Source organism: Ciona intestinalis, unplaced genomic scaffold (genome assembly GCF_000224145.3).
Source record: "Ciona intestinalis unplaced genomic scaffold, KH HT000094.2, whole genome shotgun sequence".
Classification (NCBI taxonomy): domain Eukaryota; kingdom Metazoa; phylum Chordata; class Ascidiacea; order Phlebobranchia; family Cionidae; genus Ciona; species Ciona intestinalis.
The window spans coordinates 360377-381680 of record NW_004190416.2 but is presented as its reverse complement, the minus strand read 5'-3'; the positions used below and the strand labels follow the sequence as shown (position 1 = coordinate 381680).

Here is a 21304-nt window from a genome sequence, read left to right as displayed (position 1 = left end):
TAAGTCTGGTCAGTTTTAATGCAAACATTGCAGCCTATGATAAAATACTAAAACTATTTCCAATAGTGTCAGAAGGTATTTTTCTATTAAAAATAAATAAACGATTGAAACATAAACAGTACTTACAGTTTAGTATCTTGCGAAATAACAAATATTATGATGCGACAATCGTAAGTGAAAAGAATAAGAAGGTCTTGAAATATGTTGACAAGCAATATCTGGAACAAAAAATATTTCTTTTTTGCCAAATCTTTTAAATAAATTTTAACACCTTTCATGAACCATGACTATTCTATACTGAATGAATGCAACTAATGTATTCTCCCATAAGGGAACTTAACTTTAAAAGTTACACAAGAGGCGTTTTTTTCATACACCTCACGTCCACTTATAAGCCTAACTTGTTATACCCAACATATCACAAACCTGCAGTTCCCCACACAAATTAAACAAAAGACTTTAATGGTAATGGATGGGAGAGCATTCCTTGACAGGTCGGCCAAGGTTAGATGCTTCTGTCTAGCGTTCAAACATGTTGTATATGTCACAGCCACAAGGGTCACAACTTTAATAAAATTCACAAAATAACTTTACATTGAATACCTGTGATTTAATTTTCTTAACGCAAGCAAACGCATTATCTAAGTTGGTTAAGCGAGGATAGATTCGTATTTCATCTTGGCTCTCAGAGAAACTGTAACACGCAACCACAATGAACTCTTTCCACCAGGTTAAACCACCTGGAAATAACAGATTTAATTTATTATGGTAAGTTGAACTAGAAAATAACAACAAACTCAAGGGAACGAAGTTTTGTACTTGTTAAAAAAATATCCTGTTACTTCTTCTACCATGTACAATGCTAATGCAAAATTTTATGTTTCATTTAATGTAAAAAGCGTTAATTTTGTTGCAACGTTTATAACTGCCTTTTGACAAGACCTCATCAAGGTCCAAGAAAAATAAGTAAACAACGCTTTGTATGATTTAGCACATTAAGTCGCAAAATAGCGGTACAATATAATTAAAAGAGTATTCTCATGAGTAGGTAGAGGCTATGTCAGTTGCTTATAGCGTTTAATATCGTTGTACTTCACCACTCAGAGAAGATACATATTGTTTATAATATGAGATAATGTTTTTTGCATTTGTAGTTATATAGCTTGTACATTTTAGATGAGGCAAAAAATCCAAATGCTAGTAGTATATCTTGACTTAAAAGTTTTAAAATTTAGAATGTAAATTACCTAAATGCCTAGAAATGTACATTAACATTTATTTATATAGTACCTACTCCACCACACAGACAAGATATAACACAACTAACCAGTAACAACCATATCTTTCTCTTGCATTACATTCCCGAATACTTTCCACTTCCTCGACACGATTGTGTAATGTGCGAGACCGTAGTTACCGGCGATGGCAAGACAACAACCTGACTCATCTACTGCTGTAAACTGTGAGGGGGTGGGTTAGTGTTGATTTTGATACTATATGCTGTGGGTGGATGGGTTTGTGTGGGTAATATACTAAGATAGATATGTTGCTTGATTATTGGTGGGCTAATGAGAGGTATTACATGATAAAGGCTTATATTTCCTATTACATGACAAAGCTTATATTGACAAAAACTTATATTGTTAACTGTGGAAAATAGGTTAGTGTGTGTATAGGTGTAAAGTTATGCCACCCCTAGTTTTTGAAACAAAGTTAAAATCAAGTATTTCTAAGCCCAACTCAGCTTTTAAAGTTCTTGTTTAAGCCTATACAATATTTTGCTAAAAAATTAAAGATGTGACGTCTATGAGCACAACTCATGGTAGGATCTTAACCTGTTTAATAGAACAAAGATTTTGCGCATTCGTGGCATCTTAAATTTATATGTGAATTAGCCTGCCCTTTAGCTCCCCCTATATGCCATTTAAAAAAGCTCTACCCTTAAATCTTTTCCTCTTTAACTTTACCATCACAAATGAGTCTGCCAACCCATCAACTTACCCTTATAGGCCAGTTGCTTGGCAGATAGTTGATTGGGAATTGCACGACCGTCCATTGCTTGTTGCTTACAGCAGAACCAAGAAATCCATCTTCCCCGTCCCCATCATCATGTGGTTGTTCATCTTCTTGTGCCATCTTCCCATTCATTGATATTGTTGGGAGACGACTGAGGTCAAAATGGGCAGCGGTGTGGCTTGCAGGGGTTGATCTGTTGGGTGAATAAATAAATAACTTGTTTATCATGTATGGTGGGGCAACGACAGTCGTTATAACCCATGTTTTCTTATATCACTTGTGGGGTGGATCTGTTGATTGAATGAGACAGTGGGTATAAGTGGAGTGGTGAATGAATGTGTGAATGCTTATTCATAACTTATTTATTCTCGAGTGGCTGGGCAATGACAGACAGGCGACAAAACAAACTATATATAGGCAGCGCAGCAGTGGTATTGACCTGCAGGGGGGATCTGTTAAATAAATAGATATATAACTTGTTTATCATGACTCATGAGTGGGAGCAAAGACAGTGGTTATAGATAAGCAGGAGTATGGCTGGAAAGGGTGAGTTGGTTTGATTGAATGCAACCTATGTATGAAAAAATTGAATGCAACCTATGTATGAAAAATTGAAAAAATGTAACTTATTTATTTGGCATTGGCTTGGCAACGATAGTTATTATAACGCAGATATTATAAAATATTACATAAACATATAACTTTGTAAGTGAAAGTTTTTTCCGGAGGATTTTTTTGTGAGTCAGACATGTTATCTTTGTATTTAAAATGACCAAAAATCTGTGTTCTATGCACCTAAACTACAAATTAAAGTTAAAAAAATAAGTACATAAAACACGTAATTCTAATTTAAAGAAAGATATAGTAAAAAATATGCAGTCAAGTTTTAACATAAAAATGTAACAGTAACAAAAATAAAAATGTAACAGTAATAAAAATAAAAATGTAACAGTAATAGAAATAAAAATGTAACAGTAATAAAAATAAAAATGTAACAGTAATAAAAATAAAAATGTAACAGTAATAAAAATAAAAATGTAACAGTAATAAAAATAAAAATGTAACAGTAATAAAAATAAAAATGTAACAGTAATAAAAATAAAAATGTAACAGTAATAAAAATAAAAATGTAACAGTAATAAAAATAAAAATGTAACAGTAATAAAAATAAAAATGTAACAGTAATAGTGGTACATGTGGATATTTTCCATTAGTGTGATCACATAACCCAGAAGTTTATATTTCTTTTAAATGCTGCTGTTAGGGGTGTATGTTAGTTTCCAAAGTTGTGTTTAAAACAAAGTAACCTTGATGTATTATTTATACGATAGAAACCACATTGTAGGTCATTGGTGCATGGGTAATTCGCTGTTTGTGTGCGCATGAGTGCTTTTTGTGTTTCTATGTATGCTGATTCATCAGCAATGTTATATAACATATATTAAAGTTATGAACTTTATACTACTGTAGTCCAATCACTTTTAACCTATAAAAATATTATACAATCATAAAAATATTATAATTATAAAATCAACAGCAAATACACAGCGGCGATAATAGTTTACCTTCTTCTAGGTGAATTTTGTTTAGTTGTCCTTGTTGGTGAGAATGCTGGTTTCTTGATAGGAGAGGCAGGTGTCTTAGGTGGGCTGTATACTGTTGTACGTTGGGATCTTTCACCGATACTGAGGTACATTCGGTCCTCACCGTGTATTAGGACATGGCAATGGTTTGTCTGTGGAGACAGTAATGTGAAAGTAACTATACTATAACATGACATTTTTTATTTTTTAAGGTTTTAGGCCTCAGTATTTATGGTCTACTATTGTATTTAAAGTAATGTAAAAAGTTACTAGTGTACATCAGTGCTCTTCAAACTTTTATGGGTTGGTGAACCCCTAAAGTTGTTGCGATGAACTCATGCACCCCTGATTGCTTTAACGTAAAACTAATGACGTTTCACAATTACCAGTGATGCAAGTATAAAAAATGCATATAGAAAAAACTATGCATATAAAAAAATTGCATATAAAAATATATGCATATAAAAAAACTGTAGGAAAGTGGCTAAATTGGTTAAAAAATTTAAAACTAAAAAATATTGGGGAAAATTGTTGAAGTTTGTGATGCACCCTTGTATACCCTTTTGCACTGGTGCAACCCTGGCATATTTTGTGCACACCGGTTGAAGAAAACTGGTGTACATAACATAAATAATCTCCCACCAAGTTACATATGTGGTAACTGGTAAGTGGCACGGGGTGAGTGAAACGGTACACCCGTGTTATAACAACTGTCGTTGCCTGCCACTCGAGGTTATATTATGTCTAAAGATGAAAGAATACCATATATCTGGGGTAGACGGGCCACCTTTAGCACACAATATTCAAATATCCTAACTGTTTTAAACAATTAACAACGGTCTATGGTAGTCGTGAGGATACCGTTTTATAATTCTTTTATTGTTATTTGTTTACTACTAAATGGGATGCAAAATAATAGAATAAAAAGTGTCTCATCTTCCCCTATGTCCTACTATATATAATGTATAGCGTAAATATGAGACGTGTTTTCATACCCTTTTCGCTTCCCATTTGAGTGTGTTACAACTATCTATAGCACATTATTTAAGAGAGTTTTAGGATAGTAAACCAAAAGTCCAAAAGCAATCACTTGTAATAGAACAACATTTCATTTTTTTGAATGTTCGAAAAAGAAACTGTTCATATAAATACAAAAGCAGGAGTATATGAATGCATAATGCTTGTTTAATGTATTACACAAAAGACAATTAAGCTATTAACATTACATTTCAGGAAGTTATAGATTACTGAATAATCACTCATATAAATACTGTCAGGTCAACAGAGAGCGAGGCTGTTGCCTATTGTATTCTATAAATATTATTAAACTTTCACCAATTATATTATTATGGAACGTTGGTGTATTATGAAACCAATGTTTTAAGCTAGAGAGACCGGAAGTAAAGCAAACAAGGACAAAACAAACAAGACTGTACAAAAAGCATGAGTTTTCTAGAAAAAGTAAACTCAGTACTTTAAAAGCCATCAAATATTAAACTCATATAACCAGCATTTAATTAAACTTATATCTATCCATATCAATATATATTTTATAACAAAGCTAATACCAGATTAACCGTTTATTTCCACATTTTAATATAAATAATCCCAATTTACTTTTTTATTACAAAACTTAACAAAGGTTATCTTACCATGCAGGGATTCATGGCTAGAGCACTTTTAACGAACTGGAGTTGAAGCAGTTGCCCTAACTCTATATAATTATGGTCATCGTCATCATCGACTAGTTTGCGTCGCGCTGACTTCTTTTTCTCCTCCACATGCCCGTTACTGACCTCCAGTGGTGGCGCTGGTTGCTCGCTGATCAACCACAGGTGGTAACCTTCAACACCCCAACACTGTGTGGGAAATATTTTGTTTAAAATACGTTGAAAAAATAGTATTAACAAGTTTTGGTATTATGTATTTAAATACATGTAACCTACCAACAGAACTTTTGTGAGATACGGGATATTTCATTAAACATAAATTAAAAACAGAGGAGAAATAGCAATAACATTTAAAAGAGTTTTGGATTGTGTTTTTTTTTTCATTCTTTTAAGGTGAGGGCAGACAATGAAACCTGGAACCTAATCCAGAGTAGGGTGATACTCTAACTAACACCTAGGATGCTATGACATGAACCACACCATATATTGAAGCCTGTTGCTTCCTTAAAGGTCATGTTTTGTGTAAACTAGTAAACTAAACTGAGAAGTCTAACCACATGGAAGACGAAACATCGTTGTCAATCAAACTTATAATAATATTTTCCTAAGAGATCAGATCGTAAACTAAACTATGTTTGAAACAACAGTAGCTGAATATGTAAACAACTGATTCATTATAAAATGATCTATATGATCCAAGTGTGAGACTATCTGAAGGAACTACTGACACAGAGTATCCATTCATGCACTCAAAGATATACTAGTAAGAACAGACTATTCTCTGTTGTTCTATTCCATATATGTTGGGGTCTATAGGGAGGGGAGAATCAGGCCAAAGTTAGCCCATTACTGCAACATTGTATATGCAGTATGCACACTCCATTCTATATGGATAAGGTTATAAATACACACTGCACAAGACCTGGGATTTAGGCAACAGTTAGCCCATAACCCCAACAATGTATATGCACATTCTATTCTATATCCTACGCCAAGGGACCTAAAGTGTAAGCCATAGCTGACACCAGTTCATTCTGCCTAATACAAATCTATCCAACTCTGGTCTACTTACCATTGATTTAAATATCCCTTGCACATGGGGAGTTCCATCAGTAGCATACGCACGATCTGATGCAAGAGAACACACAAGACATGCACCAAATACACTCCAGACTGATAAACCACCTCGTGACCAGGCTAAGGACATGGCTGAACCATCTGGTGACCAATCTATCTTTAACACTGAACCTGTGGGATAGTGAAATTTTAATAAAGGTAAAAAAATGTAATAGAGTAGGCCTGTACACCCTAGGTTTGGCACTTATGCCTATTATATTGATAAAAAAAACAGTGTGGAGATAATGAGATATGGAAAAAGAACACACATATTGTACATTTAAGTGCATATCATTGGGTGTAATGTATTGTATAATAATTACTTCAAGGCAGAAAAACACAGTACGTCTGCCCACCCTGCTAGACAATGTTTAGCAACTATGCCTAATTATATTGCTAAAACAGTATATTGCCTAAGTATGCAGTAATAACATGCTAACCACACATACTTAACACTTATAAAAGCGGTTTAGCACTTAAACACACCACTTTAAACGGGTTGAACTTAACCACACCACTTGTACGTACATCAATCAAAACACATGTCACATACCACAGTCATACAGTCTTAATATTATTCTATAGTAGGTTAGGTGTAACAGCGAGGCATGCCAAGGGACATAGGATTTAGGCTTGAGTTGGTTTTAACCCCAATACGATAATGTACATTCTATTCTGTGTGGGTGTTATTCTACAGTTAGCCAGGCACGCCATGGAACATGGGATTTAGGCTTGAGTTGGCATATAACCACAAGGATATAATAATCTATGTTGTTCTCTTCTCCATACTGTTATAGTAAAGAGAATATGACAACAGACTATGTGCTAGGTGTACAACTATGAATTACTGTGCATATTAAAGTTAAGCCTTTGAACATTACTGAATACTCTTGGGAGAAAACCACTAACTTCTACTGTTTAACGAAGGTATGTAGCAAAGTACTGTGGTATTTATATGCTACATACTTCTAATTCCCTAACCTTAATAAAAACATGACATTTCATGGCCTAAGTATCATTTCCTCTACTATGGCTGTTAACACTATGGCTGATAGGTGTTATGTTCCTGGGTAAGACAATTAATGGACTCCAACTCAGTAATCACTAATGGCAGTAGCACCCTGGTGAAGAGGGTAATGGGCCAATGCTGGCCTAAATCTCAGGTACCCTGGCGTGCCACATTGTAGAACCTCACCCATATAGAATAAAATGGTAGCACTAGCATGTGATGCTATGTAATTATGTTTAATGTCTCACCAATTGATTTACATATATCTATACCCAGCTGTGGGACCAGTTTTTTTGGAATAAAACATCCTGTAACTGTAATGCTATGAAAATGAAAATAGGTTTGAGTCTTACCAACTGATTTGCATATGTTGGGGTAATGTGTTGGTGATAGCGCCACCGTGTGTGAGAGTTGTAGACACCCAGTAACATTGTCGATGCCATAGACACAACATGTCCCCCTGAAACATAGAAGCCATATATAAAAATAATAAACATTTCTGTTTTATTCAATATTTCCTTTTATTGGTTTATTTTCGGACCAGCTTCAATAGGATGCTGATGTAAAAATGATCAATAATTATAAAAAAACGCTTAAACATCTTTAGACTCAACATAAATACCCTTAAAAGGGCAAAAACACAGTCTTTATTTTTGAATATATAGCATATATAAATAAACGTGTTTTTGTAAAAACAATAAAAAGTAAAGAAAACTCACATTTCGGTCCCGAATGCGAGCAGTCTGTACTTATTGTTCACAGCAATACAAGTAGCTTGGTCGATCATTGGGGCCCAAACTCCCCTAGCATTCCAACCGAGCGGTAAAGAGTCTTTGGTTGAATCATCAGGTTGTGTCATGGTTACTAATGCTGCTCGGCCATCACTTAAAATAACAGCAAAGCCCTCGAGGAAAGGACTGTACACAATATCTACTGCATGAACTCCTCGACTCTTTAACTGGGAACCTGTGATGGAATTATAATTGTTATAACACGATCCACCACCAGGCACCCTATGAACCAAATCTCGACATTACCCATATGAGATAGAGGTAAACCTAGAGTAATGGCCCAACTCTGCCTACATCCCAAGACCTCGAAAAAGACTTCACCCACATAGAATGAGATATCCAATATACAACTTAGTAATACTACCAGATCAACACAAAAAGTAATTATAACATAACTCCTCTGTTCAAAATACAACACCCACAAAATAAATACAGCGCTTAAAACACTTGATCACTCTAGATCTAACTACCTGTTACATGGAGATCAACAGAGAAAGGAATCTCACATAGATGTATCGACTTCTGTACATCGCTTGTTGGCTCCCATGTTATCATCTCAAGCCTCCCATCTTCCAATGCAACAAGTAGTTCATCATGGATGCATGTCAAACTACAATGTTTGATTGTGGTTAGATAAAGTGAAAACCGTTCAATTCAAGGGGATCGCAAACTTATAGGAAATTTCATTGTTTAATGTAACATACTTTGGCTGTATGTACGGACACCTAAAACCTGCTTAAAACATTTAACAAACTTTTTTTTAGCAATCCCCAACCTTTTTTTTATTTAGCAAACACAGTCAAACATCTTTTTAGTTGTCACAGTTTCTTTAGCTTTCACATTAGAGCAGTACACCCTCACCTTGTAATCTTAGCTTTATAACTGAAGTTTGCTTTCAGCGACAACCTTAATGCTGGAACCACTTCATTGGAGTCGCCCTGGTTGGTTTTGGTTTGTTGATATTCGTACAAGTGAAGTCCGTCATCTCCACGAACATCTTGTTCAAGTTGGTAAAGTAGAACGTAACCTTCAGAGGTCTAACAACACAAGTATATATAAGTTAATACTATCAAGCTGATACTACACAACAATAAGTTGTTACTAGGTCATAAATGATGCTTTTTCTAATATATCTTTAAATAGAATCACCCACAAAGTTGCATATGTTGTAATTCCTAAGCAGGCACAAAGTGTATGAAACAGAACACCTGTATTACAACAACTGTAGTTTTCACGATACTTTAGGATAATAAAAGGTACATTCATTGATAAAAACTTCCATTAATTTTTTTAAGTTGATATGATTAAACAATGTATAGATATATTTGTTGAGTGAAAGGTAACAAAATTGAAATATCTTTACAGGTTAATGTGATTATAAATCTATGATAACTAGGTATGAATATAATATGAAATATGGTGTGAAATTTAATGTTTTTTTGTGAACAGGATCCAATGTAAAATAAACATATACTCAGCTATAATGCAATCTAATGCCCACACTTTAAGTTACTATGAAAACAAAACAGACCTGTTATTCACCTATGTAAATATGCACCACACATAACAACTTATTTACATTTGGTTCTTTAACTACCTTTACTGTATTGATAATTAAAATAAATTTAAATCTATTATTGATTATACACACATTGTTTGCACTTGCCACCATTGTGTTTAAAGTAGACCGTCATAAAAATTAACAGTGTTCAAATTTCATTCATGTTTGTACGGAAAGGGATATTAAAACCCAAACTGCTGTTTGCTTTAAATTTTCTTATTTTGTTATATGTATAGACTCCTTAAGAACTGCATTTTTTGTAATGTCTTGTATGGCATTGGGTTTCAAACACCACAATTATACACATATGTGGTGGAAAATATAAAAAATGTCATACTACATTGGTGGTGAGTTAAGTTAAAACAGTCTCTTTACTATTTTTGTCTTTTTTAACACGGGTGCAATATTGCAAACATGGATGCAGATTATTTTGATAGATCTAATTACCCAGAAAGTAACATACATGGTAACTTGTAAGCTGGCACGAGGTGTTAAACCCGTGTTATAACAACTGTTGTTTTCTGGCCACGCGAGGATAAAGTAAGTTACATTCATTACATTCATTTTTTACTCACTGTTATTGCAATCATGCTGCTGTCTTGTCTCCATTCTGCGAGTTCATTGGTTCCAACTGATGCAACAGATGAATGACAACGTTGGTAACATACAATCTCAACACAAGGCTGTTGGAAATTGTAATGTAAATGTATAATACATATTATATATTTAATATCTTTTCAAGAGGAAGGAAAACTGCAATTACCTCATAATTTAGACTGGGTGGAAAATTGTAAAGTGGACATATTTTAATGTGGTTTGAAGTTAGTTGTTCCAAAGCTAATAAACTATATTTACCTTAATTAAGTTTAATGGTAGAAAAACCTATAAAATCTCGAATTCAAGTTCAACGGTAAGAAACTCTAATTACCGTATCACATTAATAAATAATTCATGGTTTTTTAAATGTTTATGTTTTCATCACAGCACAGGCTTGCACAAAAAGGCCATGTCTTTAAACTTTTATTTTAAACCAATTTTGAATAGAACTATAAGTCAATAATAAAACAGACCAAATGATTTATATTTAGATTGTATTTTGTCCAACCTAACTAGATCCATTTATTTGGGCAAGCCATGAAACAGTCATGCGTTTCTTCATCTATTAATAATGAGCAACAAGAGTAGGCTAAGGAATAAACAAGGAGACTAACGATGTAAAGAAAATACTGAAATACAAATAAAGTAATACATAACAGATTGACCTGGTAGTGTCAATGCGTTTATTTAGCCATACACACCTAATAAAATTAACACTTATTATAGAGCCTAGTTTTATTTAAACTGCAAACAACAATAAATAATAAAAATGGCCTGTAATTTCATCCCTAATGTATTTTCCAAAAAAATCGGGAAAAAACAATTTGAAACAACAGTTCAAACTTTATTAAATTAAACCTTTCAATAGCCTGTTTTACTTTAATACCTTTTAACTACATCCCATAAAAACAACAAAACCCTTACCTTGCAATGCCATATGCTTAAAGTAGTTTCCGTCAAGACAGCAAATAGCATTCGATAACGATTGCACGCGATGATCTTTAACCTTGACTTGCCTCCTTGGCCAACTGACAAGTATTTTGGCCACGATACAGGAAAATACATTGCTATGGAATGAGGTTAGAACATGACAACAAAAAGATATGAATTCACCTATAAAGCAAAAAAGAAAAGGTTAAGTAGCCTACTATATAAATTTGGGTGCTAATGAAGAATTCTCCCCCCCCCCCTTATTTGCTAACCACTAAACACTAACCCCTATAACCGCTAACCCCTAACCATTAACACCCAACCACCAACCTCTAACACTTTCCACCAGCCTATTCTGCTATGTACCGAAGGATTCTTCACTAGTGCCTAAATTTGTTATTGTAGCAATTAGTAAAATAGTAATATAGGAAAAAATATTCCAAGGGTATTTTGAATATTTATCTACATTTGAGCTGTTGCCTGTTACTAAAGGTAAATTAAACTCACGTGCTAACAATGCTTAATCTTGTCCAAGTCATAGATGTATTCTTTTTAAACCCTTATAAGTTTTAAAGTTTACCTTCTTTTAATTCCTGTTTTTTTTTAAACTTCAAGAAAATGCAAACAATACTGAAATTTTAAAAGCATGGCAAACTCAAAGAAACATCATGACCATTATAGCGACTTAAAAGTTATATAACACCTGCGTTTTTCTAAAGCATGTTTACCTTTATTATATAAACAGTTTTTACACGAATTAAAGTTCTGCCAACTGTGCTAAGAAAACTATTAACATAGAAACATAGTTAAATTACCTTAACATATCTATGATGTTGACGTATTTCTTTGTTTTAAAGTTTGTAAATTGCGAATAAACAGTGAAAACAGTTACATAGAACATATATATATCGTAATAAAATGAATAGAAAGCCATAAAGGTGACTAAAGATTCCAAGCATTGAAAGTTTAAATTTTGTGATTATTAAAATTGCAACGTAATCAACATGGCTCTGCCAATCGTGATGTCATCAATTTAAGGGGAATACCCGGCTGTAGTTTGACTTTTAAATACAGGTATAAATAGCGTTGTGCAATTACACGTTTGCTGCTTCGTGTTTTGCCTAAAATACACGAAAACCACTAATTCAAACGTCGAAGGAATGCTGTATTTGGTACCAGCAATATTGGTTTCATTATATGCGGTTTTATGCCCGTATACTAAAGTAGAAGAGAGCTTTAACATACAAGCCATACACGATGTTATATATCACGGTCATAACATAACAAGCGTAAGTTTTAATGCGTTTTTTTTACCTTACTGTTTTGAATTTGCTTGTTTAATGTCCAACAGTATTCATAAAGTAACTTATTTCAGGATATTTAATTCAGTAATTTAATATTTCTCCATATATATTACATGTATTATGTATAACCTGGCATATATAGGCAAAGATGGATTGGTCGGATTTCCACTGACCTTTACTAATATTAACCATTATTTTCTATCCGTACTGCCATATTTTCAGCTTGCCAAAGCAGTTTTCAAAGCTTGATTTTATAGTTTATAAAGATTGATCTCTTTTATATTTTGCATTTATTACAGTATGACCACCATGAGTTCCCTGGTGTGGTTCCTCGTACTTTCATTGGTCCAATATTCATATCAGCAATCTCATCGCCGTTTATTTTCATCTCTTCATACTTCACAACCAGCAAACTTGTGTCACAATACATAGGTAACTGATGGGCCTCATTTGAAAATCTGACTTGTAAATGCCATTGAATAAATGAATGAATGTAACTTACTTATCCTCGCGTGGCCGGAAAACAACACTCGTTATATCAAGGGTGTTCTGTTAATCTGTTTTATACACCTCGTGCCAGCTTACGAGTTACCATGTATGTTACTTGGTGGGTGATCACATAAATTCACCAGAGTACTATGAAAAAGACATACTATTTTGCTGTGGCAAAGTTTTTCACTTTTAAGAATACCACAGTGAGTTTGTATGTTTAAACCTAACCCCTTCCCACCTTTTCATATAAACTCTGAAGCCAATAAGCTTGGTACTTAACATAACACTAGTAAACAGTTTGTGACCCGCCTCACACATTTTCACACCAATACCTTTAACTGCCAACCCAATAGTAACAACACTAACTTCTAACATTAATTACAGTTCGTATGTGTCTGGGTCTCATTGTTGCATACGGGTTAAACAAACTCACCAAGGCTTTGAAACTATATTATGATTCAACCACATCAAAGTGTTTCATTGTCATTGTTTGTTCACAATTCCATTTCTTGTTCTACTCAAGCCGACCACTGCCTAATGTATTTGCCCTGTGTTTAGGTAAGTAATGTATTTATATGTATTTTGTTTTTGTATTTTAAACCTATTTAATAAATTCAAAACTATGTTATGTTTGTTTGTACTTTTTTTATTTATTTTTTATTTGTTTGTACTTGGTACAATAAGTTCATGGATTAGAACAGTAGTTCTTCTTTATTACAGCTTGTTAATTTCTTGTAAAAATTCTCTTTAAATATTCATGTAAAAACTTTTACTGAAAAACGATAATTTATATTAAATCATAATTGTCGTTTAGGTAAGTAACAAGTTTTTAACTTTTTAAAAAGTTTATGAATTAGAACAGTGGTTATTATTCTATACTGCTTTTTATTTTTCGAATAGTGATTATATTTATTGAATATTGATATATTCTATTTAATTTGTCCTGCATTACACTACCGGAGTTCATAGGTATTAAACTGCAGTTATAAAATAAATGGTTTTGTCTGTCATTGAGCCACATGTGTGTTGCATAATTGTTGCATTTAAATACAACTTTAATGGTATTTTTTGTATATGTATTTTTTACTTTTACAGTTTTACTAGCTCTATCCTCTTGGCTAAGGAACAAGAATAAATCGTTTATCTGGTTTTCTGCGGCTGGTATCATTATTTTCAGGTAAGCTCCAACATGCTTACCATCTCAATGTAATATCCATCATTCTTATTTATGTACCAACGCTACATATTAGTCAGTACTGAGTACATAACACACATTTTATTTAACTTTCCAAAAATGTAACCAAAATTAGATTAAATAAAACAAATAAAGCATAGCTGCTAAGCCATATATGTAACTTTATAGATTAATATAAATTGGTTATAAATATTCATTACTCATACATTACTTTAGGTTTGAGTTATGCATTCTACTTGGCACCTGCCTTGTGATATCCTTGATAAATGGAAAGATTACAATTAAGGAAATAATCTTAACATGTGTACCTGCTGCTGTGGTAACTCTGGGTAAGTAGTAAGTGCTTGCTTAAAAATAATTAGTTTTGCAGTTTTTAACCATACATTCAATTTACTGGCTTGGCATTTAAACTAGCTTTTGGAATATGAAAAGTATTGGATGTGATATGTTATTTATCTAACATTTACTTTATATATAATCTTCATAACATTTAATCTTTTGCCCCATTGTGTTACCATGCTTATTAGCAACTTTTCATACCAAATTTCACTATGTAAAAAATTGACCAATTTTTGTATATCAACTTCACATATGCAAATGACTGAGTATTCTATTTACAGGTCTCACTGTGTTGGTTGATTCTTACCTGTGGGGTCATTGGGTTTGGCCAGAAGGTCAAGTCATGTGGTATAATGTGGTTCTTAATAAAAGTTCTAACTGGGGGACCTCACCCTTTCACTGGTAAGTGTTGTTGTTTTGTGGTATAAATTGTTTATAAGTATAAAGCTGGTGTTACATACATGTCTTAATTAAGTACCATATACAGTTATTACCTTATTATAGTAGATTGCATAATCTAGGGTTACTCCATTCTCATAAAAGTAAAGAAAATTGTTTCATACATATAGGCTGTTATGTTTGTATTAAAACTGACAAGAAAATATATGTTTTTGCACCCAAGGCGTATTTTATTCTCGCAGGTATTTTACTTCAGTTCTACCAAGATCAATATTAACTTCTATTTTACCAGTGCTGTATGGGATTTGGTTAAAACCTGGAAGGTAAGTTAGCTACCTTTTTGTTTAAGTGTTTAGTATGCAAAAAGCTGGAGCTATTTGCAGTATATTAAAGTGTCTGGGAAAATGTTTCTCTTAGTTAGTATTTAAAATATGTAGCCTTTGTTATAACTAGTAAAGTGACCCACTACAATTAAGCAAAGAAAAATAAACATTTCTTTCATTTATTTAAGAGTTACCAAAACTTACCCTTTAAAGATTATGAATAACATTATCAGTCAATGTACTTTGATAATTTGGGATAAATTTTAAGATAGAATTTAAGATGGGGTGTTAATATGATTGAATGTTAACATAGAATAACTGTAAGATAAAATGTTGATATAACATGATCCTAACATCCTTAGATCATCTTCTCTTCTCATCCCAAGCCTGGTTTTTATTCTTGTTTTCTCTAAACTTCCCCACAAAGAACTTCGTTTCATCATTTATACTTTCCCTATGTTGAACGCTGTGGCTGCATCAGCTCTTGCTCATATGTAAGTTTAATGTATAGTAACAAAGATGAGAAAGTTTAGTAGTTTACAAACTGTGCCCATATGTAAGTCTTTGTAGTTAACTTTCGGGAAGTGGCAGGCTTTAACATCTGGTGAGGTGCTTGCAGTAACACTCTGGATGTTGGGATAATGAGCCAACTCTGGCCTAAATTCTAGGTACCTTACCTTGCCTTGCCATGCTGTAGGACCACGCACATACAATATAGAAGCCTTGTGATACTTTAACATTCATTACGCAAATGCAAGTGTTACTTTCTTATGATTTCCGCCACGTTATATTTAATATGAGATTTAATTATATATATCTTATCATTTAATTATATATAGTTTATCATACCTTCCTGTATCCTCAGTTACAACAGAAGCACTTCATCCAAACGTTTCTCATTACTTGGTCTTGTCTCATTAGCTTGCCTTGTTTTAAACCTCATGTTTTCAATCATCCTTCTTTCTGCTTCACTTCATAATTATCCTGGGGGTGAAATACTTAAAGAACTTCATGAAAAAGTAAGTTAATGTTTTGTTTATGTGGTATTTTTGGGATAATGGTCTAAATCTGGCCTAAACCAAAGGTCCCATAACATAATGTTTTGTTTATATATTGACCATAGGACATGTATAGGGTAATGGGCCAACTCTTATATAAATTCTAGGTTCCAGGGCGTGGCACACTGCAGGACACTACACACAGTATAGAAGATAAATTGACTAAAAAAAAGACTTATATTATACCCAAAATGTATAACAATTATATACTGTTTTATAAATAGAATATACATACACATACTTATACATGACTCAATTCCATCACAGATACCATGCTCACAAAGTCCACCAGTTCACCTTCATATTTGTAATCTTGCTGCTCAAACGGGGGTTTCCCGCTTTGGAGAACAGTGCCCACACTGGAGGTATGTTATATGCTACATATATATGTGTCTTTTATATTTTGTTAATAATGTGACCCCCACATACTAGTTGAGCAACCTATGCCAACGTGTTGTTCAGATCTTAATATACATTAAATTAATGTAACTTATTTATTCTCGTGTGGCAAGGGGCAACCACAGTCCTTATGTCACAGGTGTTCTGTTTCATATATATTGTGCCCGCTTACAAGTTACTCTGTTACTTTTGTAACTTTGTTGGTAATTGTTTTCTTAATTTGTTGTCCAGCTTCGATAGGCATTCATAAATCCAAATTCTAGGTACAACAAAACGGAGAACTTGATGGTAACAGACTTGCTTCATTCTCCCCATATAACGCACACCATCATGGAGTATAACTCACAACTTCCAACCTTGTGGTATGATACTTACAAAAAGCTAACCACTGTAGATAGCTATGCAGGATTTGGCCTAATCAAATTAAACCAGTATTTTGGACCAGTGTTTCCAAGTTTTTTTAATCTGCCAGTGTTGCCAAATGTTAAAACTGCGCCAGCTTTAGTGTTGTGGCAACGCATAGATTTTGAAAACAAGGTTAAATAATATATTTTTTATTTAATTTTTGTGAGAATTTTTGCACTAGAAAAATAAATAAATACAAAAGTATAAGCGGTATAGTGATATAAAGAAAAAGTTCTTCTGCTGCACCAAAATTAGATGTTTGGTACATTGCCAAATTAAAACGCATTTAAGTTGTCTAAACAAGAAGTGTCTTATGTAGTAAGTCGGGGTAAGATGGTCCAAGTTTTCATTTTATCGTCCCATTTGGTAGTAAGCAAAGAATATTACAGAGTTATAAAACCATATCCTAAGGATTTTAAAAAAGCGATGTCAGTTGTTAAAAATATGATATGATATAGCTGATTGGATAGTATGTGCTAATGGTATCCATCTTACCCCACAGTACCCTATCCTGAATAAAGCTGTAAACAGGTTTTGTTCACACCAAAAAAACTTGTTTAGTTTATTAATCGTTTTTTTCGCAATTCCAGTATCATCTGCATTCCAGGGTTAATTAATACAAAACAACTTCAATAGATTTTTATACTTTGTAAGTCAACGAATGTGATTGTTGTTGTATTCTGTTACTGTTAAATGTTGTTTCTTCATGTCTGGTTCGTATTTTGTTGCCTATTATTATACTACTTTGATGTTCTTTGACTACCACCAACTCTGCCGCATTCCCTGTACAAAAACATATACTTGTAAAGTTTGAAACAAAACTCCTGGCGTTTTTTGTGACTATTGTTGGAACTGTAAATCTTGTTATCTTATCACAAAAAAATGTTTTGTAAAGATCTTTTTTAAAGTTAAGATATGGCAGTTGTGGACTGCGCCTAGAGATCCGTGTTTTAGTGATACATTTGCATGATAAGATATATAGTATGTTTGGGGAAAGATGGAACACCTTTTATTTCGGTTTTCTCGTCCCATTTGGTTTGGTAGTAAACAAAGAATATTCAAAGAATTATAAAACCGTATCCTTGCGACTCCCATATACCGTTGTTAATCATTTAAAACACGACCAGGATATTTGGGTATTATGCGCTAAAAGTGTCCCGTCTCCCCCACCCTACTTATAACAATTATCACACCTTCGTAATTGTACTGTGGATAAGGATGAGGTGGTGCTTGGTGTTCTTCAAGATTATTTCCTGGTGTGAACCTTGTGAAAAACATGTTTGTAAGTTATGGTCAAGCTTCGAACACTAGGGAAGCTGGGTTCAAATCTAGGCCAGGTTAAAAGAACCAAAGATACTGGGTTCAAATCTAGGCCAAGGTAAAAGAACCGAAGATACTGAGTTCAAATCCAGGCCAGGGTAAAAAAACAAAGATACTGGGTTCAAATCCACGCCAGGTTAAAAAAACAAAAATGCTGGGTTCAAATCAAATTCAAGCCAATGCTAAAGAATCAGGGCTTGAATTCAGTGAAAGCAACTTACTTATTTTTCTTTTTTCTTGAAAGAGATAACATGCACGTAATGAAAATGAAGAACAAAACTATGCTTGATATTGAAATAAAGAGGGCGAGTACTGTTGGGTCGATAGATCCACTACTTGGCGTTGTAACGAATGTACTGATTGTGGCGTTGCTTGAGTTTCCTACAATGCAAAGAGTTATTTATGCGAATGATTACTTTTTTATATGAATAAATGAATGTAACTTACTTTATCCTCGCGTGGCCGGAAAACGACAGTCGTTATAACACGGGTGTTGCGTTTCATACGCCTTGTGCCAGCTTACGAGTTACAACGTATAACTTGGAGCGGGATTTTATATAAATGACGACGCAGTGTATTAGACAGTTACACATGATCACTCGTGTTCGGACATTTGCGTTGTTTTATTTAGTTATTTACCTGAGAATGCAGTCGTTGTGTTCCTGAGTACCATTGTTTGTGCGGGAGTTTTATCTGTGCTTTTCGTGGGCGTGAGCGTCATGAGATTTCTACTCGACGCAGTTTTTGGTAAAAAAGTTAAACGAGCTGTCGTGACGTCTCTTGTTGTGGATATTGTAGGTAGAAGTGACGTATGTGGTGTCGTGACGTCATTGATCTTCGTTAAATCGTTTATGGCTGTCGAAACTGCTTTACTGGCGCCACTAAATGTCGTTTGAACGGTGCTGACGTCATCTAGGTTGCCAAACGTCGTAAGATCTGGTGGTGACGTTGTATTTTGTGTCGATTGTGAAGACGTGACGTCACTGAATGCTGCTGTAGTGACGTCATTAAAAGTTATATTATCTGTAGTGACGTCATCTATATTTCTAAAAGTCGTAAGATCTGGAAATGACGTTGTATATGGTGTCGGTGAAGACGTGACGTCACTAAATATTTCTGTTGTGACGTCATTATAAGTTGCATTGACTGTAGTGACGTCATCCAAGTTGCTAAATGTCGTAAGATCTGAGAGTGACGTGTTATTTTGTGTCGATTGTACATAAGTGGCGTCACTAAACGTTGCATCTACTATAGTGACGTCATTAGAAGTTGCATTGACTGTAGTGACATCATCAGTTACTGTAGTGACGTCATCAATATTCCCGAAAGTCGTGAGATCTGGAGGCGACGTTGTATTTTGAGCCGATGAAGACTTGACGTCACTAAATGTTGCTGTAGTGACGTCATCATTTACTGTAGTGTCTTCAACATTTCCGAATGTCGTAGGATCAGGGGGTGACGTCGTGTTTTGAACTGAATGCGTTTTAGTTACATCACCGATTGTAAACATTTCCAATAAACCCGTTGAATTCGTTTCAGTGGAAGCAGTTACATTTCTATACGTCGCGGTTGACGTTATGTCTTGAAATCCTGTCGTATTTTGGGTCCAAATACTTGTGCTTTCTGCTGTAGGGGCATTGGGCTCAGTGTAATCTTCCGTTTGGGTTAAATTTCCGTATGTAGTAACGTCTATTATATCGGTTGTATTCAAAGGAGCACTTGTGGTATAATCTTTACTTTCAGTTAAGTTTCCGTATGTAGTAAGGTCTATTATACCAGTTGTATTCAAAGTGTCACTTGTGGTATGTTCAGTATAAGTTGTACTGGTTGTGTAACTTTCACCAGACGATTCAAATATATCTGCAGTTGTTTCATAATTACTTTGTGACGTAATAATCGTAGTTTTTGAATTTCCCGCGCTTTTAGCAGTAGTCGGGTTTTCAGTGATTAGAGTAGGGTGTCCGTCTCCAGATTCAACAAACATACTTTCAGTCGTCATTTTAGACTCAAGCGTCCGTCGGAACTTATCTATAATTACTTAGAACAGCATAAGCGACTGAAGTTATTCACAGGTTACTTATGTTTGCAAATAAGTTAATAAAAAGCTATATATCATACGGTAAAATATAGCATATGACATTTTTGGTCATGGGATAAAATGCTATTGTTGCGTAGATTGAAGCATAGTAATGACGTTTTTTACTGATATTTCTGTGACTAATCAGTATTAACCTTTGCCTAATATTGCTCGTTTTACCCACTTAAAATCCAGCTACGTATTTTGTTGTGTCGTATATTGTCTTATAGAGGGGAAAGCAAAAAATTCCTTGGAAATATCACTAATAAGCTAAACTGTAAACAAAATCTAATTTCCCCTATACCATAACTTTAACACAGTCCTTGACTATTAACACCAACTTTTGTTTATGACTTGCTTTAGCACGCAATGAATACACGCACGTATATCATGTATGCATATAAACCATCAGTCAAGTTAAACTATCAAGTATTTGGCACGGTTAAAACTACTGTCTAGTCTCGGTAAAAAAACGGTATTTTAAAAGCCTGCATTTATTCTAATAGACCTTAAATTCCTGCCTTACGTTCGATATTATTGTTATACTGTATTATCTTTCATAACAACTCCTGTCTATGTCATAGGTGCTTTAACTAGAACTCGCGTCAGTAGAAAGTCGATATATTGTCTTAAACTAAATTTGACAAGTGTAGGTGGTTTGTACGTCATATTGCGGTAGCTCGCGCATAAAACAATAGACACACTTTGCGTTCACGACCT

At 34.0% G+C, this 21304-nt stretch overlaps 3 protein-coding genes across 3 annotated transcripts in view; 1 reads left to right on the top strand and 2 right to left on the bottom strand.

The window, feature by feature from the left end:
- The window catches only part of LOC100177431 (RAB6A-GEF complex partner protein 1), a gene marked incomplete in the record, with an annotated part of 30464 nt that extends 18456 nt beyond the window's left edge, over nucleotides 1-12008 (bottom strand). The window contains 12 exon segments of the mRNA XM_018815603.1: nucleotides 1436-1460; nucleotides 2002-2209; nucleotides 3582-3751; nucleotides 5252-5458; nucleotides 6342-6517; nucleotides 7748-7854; nucleotides 8114-8360; nucleotides 8656-8795; nucleotides 9047-9222; nucleotides 10322-10429; nucleotides 11268-11456; nucleotides 11854-12008. Coding sequence (XP_018671148.1) covers nucleotides 1436-1460; nucleotides 2002-2209; nucleotides 3582-3751; nucleotides 5252-5458; nucleotides 6342-6517; nucleotides 7748-7854; nucleotides 8114-8360; nucleotides 8656-8795; nucleotides 9047-9222; nucleotides 10322-10429; nucleotides 11268-11408 — 1705 coding nt within the window.
- Nucleotides 12009-12215: 207 nt separating this feature from the next.
- Nucleotides 12216-18002, top strand: LOC100177471 (dol-P-Man:Man(7)GlcNAc(2)-PP-Dol alpha-1,6-mannosyltransferase). Its single transcript, XM_002126468.3, has 11 exons — nucleotides 12216-12562; nucleotides 12877-13009; nucleotides 13454-13627; nucleotides 14165-14246; nucleotides 14481-14593; nucleotides 14885-15005; nucleotides 15245-15325; nucleotides 15688-15819; nucleotides 16191-16344; nucleotides 16651-16748; nucleotides 17046-18002. The coding sequence occupies exons 1-11, from the start codon at nucleotides 12434-12436 to the stop codon at nucleotides 17326-17328; spliced, it is 1500 nt and encodes a 499-aa protein (XP_002126504.1). The 5' UTR covers nucleotides 12216-12433; the 3' UTR covers nucleotides 17329-18002.
- LOC100175105 (uncharacterized protein PB18E9.04c-like) lies at nucleotides 17702-21138 on the bottom strand. The gene is made up of 4 exons (XM_002122017.5): nucleotides 19147-21138; nucleotides 18729-18888; nucleotides 18381-18451; nucleotides 17702-17970 (listed from the first exon to the last, which is right to left on the bottom strand). Exons 1-4 carry the CDS (start codon nucleotides 20504-20506, stop codon nucleotides 17828-17830), a joined length of 1734 nt encoding a protein of 577 aa, XP_002122053.3. The 5' UTR covers nucleotides 20507-21138; the 3' UTR covers nucleotides 17702-17827.
- Between the last annotated feature and the right edge of the window lie 166 nt (nucleotides 21139-21304).